The sequence below is a fragment of the Arachis ipaensis genome, chromosome B02 (genome assembly GCF_000816755.2).
Source record: "Arachis ipaensis cultivar K30076 chromosome B02, Araip1.1, whole genome shotgun sequence".
In the NCBI taxonomy this organism is placed as follows: domain Eukaryota; kingdom Viridiplantae; phylum Streptophyta; class Magnoliopsida; order Fabales; family Fabaceae; genus Arachis; species Arachis ipaensis.
The window spans coordinates 28,506,598-28,517,720 of NC_029786.2; the positions used below are offsets into that span (position 1 = coordinate 28,506,598).

At 35.1% G+C, this 11,123-nt stretch overlaps 2 protein-coding genes across 7 annotated transcripts in view; one reads left to right on the plus strand and one right to left on the minus strand.

The window, feature by feature from the left end:
- The window catches only part of LOC107625193 (WAT1-related protein At2g37460), a 4,477-nt gene extending 2,552 nt beyond the window's left edge, over positions 1-1,925 (plus strand). For 2 of the 3 annotated variants that reach the window (XM_016327767.2, XM_021115727.1), the window contains 4 exons: positions 248-491; positions 782-943; positions 1,095-1,246; positions 1,459-1,864. In XM_016327767.2, coding sequence (XP_016183253.1) covers positions 248-491; positions 782-943; positions 1,095-1,246; positions 1,459-1,666 — 766 coding nt within the window. In that variant the 3' untranslated portion in view covers positions 1,667-1,864. Of the gene's footprint in view, positions 1-247; positions 492-781; positions 944-1,094; positions 1,247-1,458 lie in introns of all 3 variants that reach the window. The other variant, XM_016327768.2, reaches the window with a different exon arrangement.
- On the minus strand, positions 1,824-5,752 carry LOC107625191. 4 transcript variants are annotated; one of them, XM_016327766.2, is made up of 6 exons: positions 5,368-5,752; positions 4,922-5,090; positions 2,719-3,987; positions 2,570-2,635; positions 2,281-2,479; positions 1,824-2,159 (listed from the first exon to the last, which is right to left on the minus strand). In XM_016327766.2, exons 2-6 carry the CDS (start codon positions 4,922-4,924, stop codon positions 2,098-2,100), a joined length of 1,599 nt encoding a protein of 532 aa, XP_016183252.1. In that variant the 5' UTR covers positions 4,925-5,090; positions 5,368-5,752; the 3' UTR covers positions 1,824-2,097. The 4 variants fall into 4 exon arrangements, with proteins under 4 accessions (XP_016183252.1, XP_016183250.1, XP_016183251.1 ...); XM_016327764.2 differs by having other exon boundaries at positions 2,570-2,638; positions 5,407-5,749; XM_016327765.2 differs by having other exon boundaries at positions 2,570-2,638; positions 5,385-5,749.

The window sequence follows — 11,123 nt, forward strand, 5'->3', positions numbered from 1 at the left end:
AAAAAATTTTATTTATCATAAAAAATTAATTATTTTATATAAAATGTAGTTTAAATTATCTAGAAGTTAATTCTTACTTATATATATATATATACTGATGTACTCGTACCCTCTTATTTCTAAAATTGTCATACCTGTTACACATATTCGTATCGACACTATATGTTTTATTGGCTTAGTTGTGTATGGACGAAATTGTCACTATATGTATGACATCTTTTAATGAATTATGTATGGTTGTGGTCAGACTAGAGAAGATTAAAATAAAAAGTATTCGTAGCATAGCAAAGGTGGTTGGAACTCTAGCGACCGTTTCTGGTGCCATGGTGATGACACTGTTGAAAGGGCCAATTATTGAGCTTTTTGGAAGACATGGAGGCAGTAACCACAATCTTCATCACGATGCTGATGAAAATACTCAACATGCAATAAAAGGATTTATTATGATCACAATAGGCTGTTTTAGTTGGGCCTGTTTCGTGATCCTCCAAGTGAGTTAATTTTATCCACTCATTATTTATTAACAGTAATATAAAATATTATATAATGTCACATTAGCAAAAAAAAATATTATATTAAATGCATGAATTGTAATTCAAAAGAACGAATATAATTGGACGACTATATAAAATATTTTACATTGTCCGTACATCAAAATTAAACTCAAAATATTCTCCCAAAAGATTCTGGTTATTTTTATGTATAATAGTAATAAATGAAATTTTTTGTGAGGAATCCACTTTTTATGAAATTAGTAACAGAATTTCATTTCTTTGTGCAGACTATAACCCTTGAAGCCTACCCTGCTGAGCTCTCTCTTACGGCATGGATATGCATTTTGGGAGCAGCTGAAGGTGCTGCAGTTGCTATGATTATGGAAAGAGCCAACCCTTCTGTTTGGTATCTGAAATGGGATATGAAATTGCTTGCTGTTGTCTACAGTGTAAGCCCATCCAACTAGACCACTTATAACAATAATACCCTTTGATTGTTAAATGAATTAAAATATTATCCAATAATTTCAGTAGAGATTAAGGATTAACAAATCCAAGTAATCATATTTCTCATTCTATAAGGAACTAATTGAGTTACAGGGCATAGTGTGTTCAGGACTGGCTTATTACATGCAAGGATTGGTGTTGAAAACAAGAGGCCCAGTCTTTGTAACAGCATTTAATCCCCTCTGCATGGTAATTGTTGCTATTATGGGCTCCCTCATTCTAGCAGAGAAACTATTTCTTGGCAGGTAATTACTAAAATCAAGTACTAATTAATCAAATGCCTAAGAGTAATAAGATAAAAAAAATGTATTCAGCTTGTATGGTACACAGGGCTAACTCACATTCCTATTCACACCAACTCTACATTGTTGAGAATGTTAGTTAGCAGTGTACAATTTAGAGTCCATTAGAAAGAATTCAATCGAAAGCAAGTAGTTGAATCTGGCAAATTTTACAGGTTGATTGGTGCCATTGTCATTGTTTTGGGCCTGTACCTTGTAGTGTGGGGTAAAAGCAAAGATTACAAGCCACCAAGTAATGAACCTGTATTGCCAGCTAAACAAGTTACAGAGGAAGCCAACACCAAAAAGGAACATTGTAATCACCACCACATTGCCATCAGTAATTTAAGAGCTGGAATCACAACACTAGAAGAACAAGCATGAGGAAAGTCTTACCAATTTTCATGTAAAATTGAACATATGGGGCAAATGCAGCTGTGTATGTTTCTATTTGTTTGGTATTTCCATTGTGATCTACAGGAGTAGGTCTAACCGTATCTAAAGTCAGGAAGATAATTAACCGTATTTAACCGCATCATTAAGATCATGATATCAAAATATATTTCTCTTCATGAATTGTAATATACTGAATGCTCCTGCCACAGTACATTCAAATTTGCAAAATATATGTTCCACTTTGTTTGCAGATTTGCATTCTATTTTCCCCATTGATGATTTCCACTCAAATGGGAAAAAAATATTCAAAACGTAAGTTAGCTTTGCCATCAGCCAGAAAATATGTATTGAAACATAAAGCCTACGAACCCAACAAGGAGGGTTCTATCTTACAACACAAAATTGCTCCTTTATAACAGCTACTTCACTTCACCTTTTCCACAAATGCGCTGGAGTTCCCGAGCCGCAGCCAAAAAGGATTCTGTATAGGAGAAAGAAATACTTAAGTGATAATTGGACCATTGATGGAACATTCTGTTTCAACAAACCACATCCAAAAATGTAAATAATGAACACAGTTGTCACTGATAAACATAAACTACCTTTCCAAATGCGGAAGGACTTCTGATTGATTGCTGAACCAGTTACTGTCTGAAGAACATCAAATAACATATTCTGTGGAGTGCTCCGGAGCTCTTGTACAACACCATATATAGTTTTCCCACTCTCAAAGTAAATATGATTATTGGGGTGTTTTGTCTTGCAACCAGCATGTCGTTCAAACTCATATGCGTTAATAACCTTGAGAAAATGTAATATAAGTCAGATAAAACAATTTGGCTCAAAAAGGATTCTCCTCTATAAACAGGATTGAGGAATGGACAAACTCACCTTGGAAAAATTACAAGACTGGCAACTGCATAAATACCCAGCACCGTTTATAACTCCTCGAAGCTCCTTCTAACAAGCATAGGAAGAACCAGACATGTGATGACAGATAAGCTACTGTTAAAGATGAACTCATGAATACTAAATTTTACCTCCCGCGACCATGCCTTATACTTTACAGAGACACCATCAAGCATGCCAGTGGATAGCAAACTTCTGACATTTGAAGGGAAGTTGTTTGAAGTAGCTTTCTTAGACATTTTTATCTCTTCTTTTGTCTTGGAAACACTTTCAGTTTCAGATGCAGATGTCTGAGCTGTATTTAGAAGTAAATTAGAATTAGATCTGACAAACTCTTTCTCATTCACAGCTTCCAACTTCTGTGGAAGTGCTTGACCCGTCAACATGTCATAGTTGGAAATGAATAGGCCAGAGTGAGTTGGATCATCATCATCACAGCCACCAAAGGATATGATAGTGCTCTCCCCACTATTATAAGAATGTGAAACAAATGGCATGTTGTTTCCTCCCATGCCATATGGGTGACCCGCTGATATGGTGCCATTTTCAACCTTGTCGAATAAGTAATCTCTTAACATAGAATTGTCATCGGCCTTATAAGCTTGAGCAACAGATGTCATGCTGCTATCCACCTTGCTAAATCCTTGGTCCATTGATATTGTATTACAAATATCTTTGTAAGTTTGATGGATAGATAAGCCATCCCCTCCCTTGTTATGAGATTGAACCACTGACATTAAATTGTTATCTGTCCTGCTGTACGGGTCATCCATTGATATTATATTAGCATCCCCTTTGGTATAAGCAAGATTCGTTGATATGGAATTATCATCAGCGCTGTATGCTTGAGAATTTAACACGGTGCTGCTGACTCCCTTTTCATAGGGATTATTTTCAGGGACAGACATGACACTATGAGATTCCTTCACTTCATTAACTTTAATTTTTCTAATTCCATCATAATTGAAAGCTAAACGAGGATCATCCAATGTACAGGACATAGATAAACCAAATGATGAACCACTCCCGAAGGGATTCATGCTATCCTTTCTCTCACCACCTGACTTATTGTCCATGCTAAGAGATGAAATATTTGCATCCCCATGATTGGTAGTAGCTGTATCTGGGTCAAACAATTGTGCAGTGAAATCATCGGTTAAGGATTGGAAACTTGAGGAATTTCCCCATGAAGAAAGATTGGAGTTAAGCATTCCTGACAGTAAATTGTTTGGGGGCACTACTGCCTGTTTCTTATTGGGAAATACATCCACTTCAGGACCATCCATGAACCATTGATGAGATCTCTTGGACTCAATTCTAGAAGATTCGTCACATGTCATGTCACCATCATTCAAACTTCCAGGATCCTTTGCCATCCAAAATGCTTGATTGGGGAAAGACTGTAAAGAAGTCCTTTTAGAAAGATGCCGATAATAAAAAAAAAAAAAAAAATAGAAAACTAGTGATGCTATTAACAAACATGGAAAACAAAATAGTGATGCTATTAACCAACATGGAAAACAAAATAGTGATGCTATTAACAAACATGGAAAACAAAATAGTGATTGTTTGCTGCAAAAACTCCAATTTCTAGTACTCTATGGGCTCAGCATAATTATGACTAGCACTCAAAATAAATCTGAGCTCGATACATCTCAACGTGCAAAACACTAATCATATGAAAACACTTGCATCTAGCTGACGGAGTCTGTAGCATTGTTTTAAGCAAATTTCTTATATTCAAGTGATAAAAAAAAAATCATAAATCCTATACACAACAAAAGTGAATCATCCACTAGCGTAAAGATCACTTGGTAATTAATACTTAGTAGATCATGCAACAAAAAATACAGGGACAACTTTGCTATCTTGTTTAACTAGAAAAATCCATGAAAATTTCAAATTAAAGTACAATAAACTGTGGAGGTTAGATATAGTATTATTAAACATACTGGTAAATTTTCTAACCAGTATACATCTTTTCTTACTAAATTTGACCTAGCTCCTAGTGTTTTCCAAGTACCATACCAAATAGGAAATCAAACAGTACATCCATCCAATATCTAGCTCTACCACAGGGTTTTAGCCGTTTATAATGGGCTTAAATAACACAATCCTTTTTTTTTTCCGGTAGACCTGTCGCACTCAAAACGACGACCCATTTGAACCTCAAACATCAAAAGCTTCAGCACCACAAATAGAAAAGAGAAGCATGCAGAGGTAGGTAAGCATTCAATCTCTGGACAAAGAGACCAACAATAAAAACAACAACAATGCTCATTTCCAAATGCAAATCAAAACCTCAAGCCCCAAATAAAGAAGCATAAGACATACCATGTCACTTCTTCACTGCAAACTCCTCCTTATTGACACAATTAAAGCTATAATGGCTTTTCTACAACGAATAAAATGTACACTGAAACTTCCCACTGAACTCAAAAGAAGCGCTTCAAGACATCACGGAAATTCCAGTGTGCCATACTCTCTTTGCAACGCAATATTCCTGAAAATGAACAACCAAAAACATCAACTTCTTTATAGTGAAAAAGAATAATGAAAATCAATTCCTTATACTAAAAATCCAACATGCAGTGATAAAAGTCACTTCTGTCAAGCATTTTCGGGATAGATTAGGAAAATGCAATTACAGAAAATCGATGAACTTCGACGCTACTAAAAGGCGTATCCAATCATCACGTTTTAATCAAACACTATTTTTGGTACTCTGTTAGTCTATTTACAGTAAATAGGAACGTAAAACCCTAAACCTAGCAACTCACACGATCGCAACACAAACCAGGTGTGTGAGTCGCACGTACCCTCAGGGGATACTCGATCAGCGGTGGCCGAGAATGGATGAAGTTTCCGGCGAAAGATTGCCGGAAAAAATTGCCGGCGATTGTACGGACGAGGAAATGCGGCGAGATCTGAAGAAGAAGCGGTGAGAGCGGATTTTTGACGATTTTGTTGTGCCTGTGTCGGAGAAAGTTAAGCGAAGGTGCTCCGCACGATCGTAGTGTCTTACGAAATCGTTGCCGTACACGTGGCCCAATGAGGAGTTCTGTGAGTCAGGAGGCACCAACCGTGATCGCAGTCATGCGGTTCACCATGTGCTGCTGCACCAACTTGTTCTTGTTTCACTTTACATGTGAAATCTGTTGTAACTTGAAATGATTTGGTTGTTTTGTCTTCTTTCCTGCTATTCAATTTTATTTATTGGATAAGACAAATAGATTGAGTCATAGTTATCATAATCTAACTCTGTATACATCCAAGTTTTTTTAAGTAGTGCAACAACACTAACAAAAATCACTCTCATTAAAAAAGCGTCATTACATGCGTTTTTTTTTTCTTTTTCTACCCGACACTTTTTCTTCTTCTTCTTTCAAATACACGCATACGTTCTTTTCTTCTTCTTTCAAATTCACGCATACCTCATCCTTCTCCTCCTCCTTCTTTGCGCACGCAGAATCTTCTTCTGTTTTTCTTCCTCCTCCTCTTCTTCTTCTCCTCTTTCGTTATCATCATCACCAACAACACCAACATTTTGTTAATAGATTATTTTTTCAATCAAATTGAATGGAATGTAATTGCTAAATTGAATTGAATTGAATTGACTCAGGTGTTCTAAATTGAATTGAATTGATAATCTCTAAATTGTAGACACCGGTGTTTTGAAGTTGATTTTATATAATGGATAATATTCCGTTCATTTAGTATTATACAATTGTTTCACCTTAATTACGTGTTCGGTTCATTATACAGAAACCTGTTTTGAATTTGATTTTATATAATGGATAATCTTCTGTTCATTTAGTACTATATAATTGTTTCACCTTAATAACGTGTTTAGTATATTATACAGAAAGCTATTTTCAATTTTAAAAAAAAAAGGACAAATAGGTCCCTGACCTTTTGTCCTGCGGACATTTTCGTCCCTGACCATTGAAAAATACTTTTAAGTCCCTGACATTCACAAAACTTGGACGGATCAGTCCCTCCGTCCAAATGCTTCCGTCAGGGACTGATCCGTCCAAATGTCTCCGTCAGAGACTGATCCTTCCAAATTTTGTGAAGGTCAGGGACGAAAATGTCCGCGGGACAAAAAGTCAGGGACCTATTTGTCATTTTCTCTTGATTTTATATAATAGATAATGTTCCATTAATTTAGTACTATACAATTGTTTCACCTTAATAACATGTTCGGTTCATTATGAATTGAACTGAATGGATGCAGGTGTTCTGAATTGAATTGAATTGAGTTGAATTGATAATCTCTAAATTGTAGACACAGATGTTTTGAATTTAATTTTATATAATGGATAATGTTCCGTTCATTTAGTACTATACAATTATTTCACCTTAATAACGTGTTCAGTTCATTATGCAGAAACCTGTTTTAAATTTGATTTTATATAATGGATAATGTTCCGTTCATTTAGTAATATACAATTGTTTCACCTTAATAACGTGTTCGGTTCATTATGTAGAAAATTGTTTTGAATTTGATTTTATATAATGGATAATGTTCCGTTCATTTAGTACTATAGAATTGTTTCACCTTAACAACATGTTCGGTTCGTTATGAATTGAATTGAATTGTTTTGAATTGAATGGACGCAGGTGTTTTGAATTGAATTGAATTAAATTGATAATCTGTAATTGTAGACACAAGTGTTTTGAATTTGAGTTTATATAATGGATAATGTTCCGTTCATTTAGTACTATACAATTGTTTCACCTTAATAACGTGTTCAGTTCATTATGCAGAAACCTGTTTTGAATTTGATTTTATATAATGAATAATGTTTCGTTCATTTAGTACTATACAATTGTTTCACCTTAATAACATGTTTGGTTCATTATACAGAAAGCTGTTTTGAATTTGATTTTATATAATGGATAATGTTCCATTCATTTAGTAATATAGAATTGTTTCACCTTAATAACATGTTCGGTTCATTATGAATTGAATTGAATTGTTTTGAATTGAATGGACGCATGTGTTCTGAATTAAATTGAATTGAATTGATAATCTTTAAGAGGTGGAGAAGAAAGAAGAGGAGAAGAAGAAGGAAAGTAGAAAAACCTGCACGTGCAAATTTAAAGAAAGAGGAGGAGAAGTCTGCGTGTGCAAATTTGGAAGAAGTCTACGTGTACTTCGTTGGAAGAAGAAGAAGAAGAAGGAGGAGACGAAGAAGAAGGAAAGAAGAAGAACCTGCACAAAATTGGAAGAAGAAGAAAAAGAAATACGAGAAGGAGGAGAAGGAGAAGGAGGAGAAGGAGAAGGAGAAAGCAACAGAGAAGGAGAAGGAGAAGGAGCGCGTGATTTGAAAAGTTGTTACAACAACTTAGATAAACTTGAATAAGGATTTTGCTTGAATATAGAGCTTTATTTGTAATTAAATTGGTCAAATTATTAAATTATTATTTATTAGATNNNATAATTTAATTTATTTATATAATACATTTAATAAAATATCATGTATACAAAATAACTTATTTTCTAATTTAATTGGATTTTACTGGATTTGATCAGGTCCGTTTTAACAGATTTTGGTCGAATTTGATCAATTTTTATCAAATTTGACTAAATTTGACTAGATTAATTGTTTAACCAATTCAAATGATTATCCAACCTGAATTAATGACTAGATTACCAGATTTTCGGTTCGACTGATGCAGACCAAATTTGATAACTATGGATTCAAGAATTTTATTTACCGGCCAATATTTTGCAAACTATTTACTAAATGATAATTATTTTAAAATATAGTATTCTGTCGTTATTCTTTTGTTACAGGGATAATTGATTTTTTTTTGCACTACTGACTATGATACGCTGGACAAGCTAAAGACTTAGACCATCTCCAATAGGGAACTCATCTAAATCCCTATTTATGATCCACTTGTCATAAAAGGTAACTCTACATCAGCTTTTGCGTCATAAACATTATATAGGAACTCAAAGTGTAACACCCTCACCACTAGAATGTCATGCTTTCGACTGTACCATTCTGATATCGAGGATATTACGACGACTTCTATAAGTATAATAATAGGGTTAATGGTCAAATTAGTTCATGAAAGATGGGTCGAGCGCCAATTTCATCTCCGAATGATTTTTTTAATCAAATTAGTCCCTCAAAAATTTAAAATCAATCACGTTTGTCCCTCCGTCATTTAGTTAACAATTTCCATTAACGTTTTGCCACGTGGATCGTTAAACGACAAATTAGCACATATCAAAACGACGTTGTTTTGGTTATTAATAGGGCTTGAACCAAAATGACGTCGTTTCTCTTCATCTCATCCCATTTTCAGCCACTATGTCACTCTTTCTTCCTCTTTCATACAAAACAAGAAGAGAGACATGCGACAGAGCTCTAATCAAAGATAAGAACATGGTGTTATCGGTGACATGTGAGTGAGAGTGATAGCGATTGCAATCTTCGCCCGTGAGAGACCACCATCGAGCCACCGTGGGGAGGCACTATCACCGGGCGTGAGAGGTAACTGACATGCGTAAAATTGCCGATTAAGAATTTATAATAAGAACAACGTTGCAAGTACAGTTCTTAACCGACGAAAATTCCGCGTATCAATTTAAAAGGGTTGTCACAATTTAAAATAAAAATACTGGGAGTAGAAATCCCATGTCGTCTCCTAACGAGTTGACAAAAAAGTGCTATTTTATTAGTCAGGAATTATCTGAGAAATTTTAGAGTTGGAGAACGAAAAATTAAAATAATAATAAATTAAAGTACTGGAAATTAACAAGAGGTTTTATGTATTAAAATAAAAGGCCTTGACTGGGAGAAGATTAATTAGAAGTTCTATCCTTGTTGGATTCTCCCAAGTGTAATAGTAATAGGTTGTTGTCTCTACTTAGTTATCCCTTACCGAATAAAGAAAAGTCAAGTAACTGAACTAGCTCCAATTCACGAGTCCTAATCCTCTCCTATGGAAGGATTAGCGTTAGTGACTAGAGCGCCAGCCAACAACTTCCAGTTCCCAATCACACTTGAGCATTCCAACTCAAGGGTCTCCTTTTAATCAACTCCAAAGTCAAGTTGGGAGTCTACTCCATTGACATATATACAATTTTCATAAACGATAAAAAGGGGAAGAAAAGAAGACATGATAAACTAAATAAAATAATAATTGAAAATCAATTAAAGGTAAAAATAGTTCTTTGCATTAATAAATCTCAAAATCATAAACATACGTATCTGAACAGGGTTAATGGGCGATTAAAAGAGTAAGGGAATAAGGAAACAAACTAGAATAGTAGAAACTTCAACGGAGGTAGTGACTCTTCTCAATATCCAAATCCAAAGCATAAACTCTAAAACTATGAATGTGAAGAAAACCTAGAGGAAGTAGTGATTTCTCTTTAAGAAAAAACTAAAAACTATGCGAATGAGAATGTATCCTGAGTCTCTGCTTGTCCCCTGGCTCTAGTCTGTGTTTCTGGGCCAAAAACTGGGTCCAAACTCAGCCCAAAATCGCCCCTAGCATTTTCTGCAATTTCTGCACGTGGCGCATGTCACGCGTATGTGTCGATGGTCTTCTTCGCGTGTCACGCGTACGCGTCAAGTACGCGCACGCGTCGCTGTGCAAATCTCCAATTCACGCGCACGTGTGAGCCATGCGTGCACGTCGCTCCTCGCTGGTTGTCTCCTTTATTTCTTGTGCTCCTTCCATTTATGCAAGCTTCCTCTCGATCCTCTAAGCCTTTCCTGCCCTATATAGCCTAAAAACACTTAACACACAGATCACGGCATCAAATGGTGTAAATGGGAATTAAAATACACAATTTAAAGGTTTAGGAAGCAAGTTTTCAACCATAGAACAAAATTAGGAAGAAATTGTAAAATCATGCAAATTGTATGAATGAGTGTGCAAAGACTTGATAAAAACCACTCAATTGAGCACAAGATAAACCATAAATTTTGGTTTATCAGTAACCGTTTTCTCTCCCTCTTTTTTCAGTCCTTGTTTGGTATCCTCAATCTGCATATTGAATAATAAGGTGTAAGAACCTGAGATTATTAACTGTTTAATTAAAATAAAATAATAAATTAATTGTCCGAAATAAGTTCAAAAATTTAGACATCTTAATTTAAAAATTTAAAAGTGAGATTTGGATTCAGTGAATTTTTTCAAGTGGAAAAATGTAATTTCTGCAAAAAATTGCATAAAAATACGTACCGGTAAATTAACCGGTACTGTTTGGTACTGCAAGTGAGAAAATAAAACTACAGAGAAACTTAGAAAAATATTTAAAGTTGAAAGCTGGGCGCTAATTCTAAAGGTTTTGATCCCAAGGTTAGTCCAAACGTACTAGAAACGCTAAACGGTTGGATCGGACCCAGGTTGGGGCCCAAGCCCAATATATAAGAGTGTAAATGAAGGCCATTAAGCTCATTACACTCAAAGAGAGGGTAGAAACAAGGGTGAGAGAAGAGAGGAAGAAACACTATTCATCATTATCTTGTTTCACTCATAACTTGAGCTACGATGTTCTGATTTG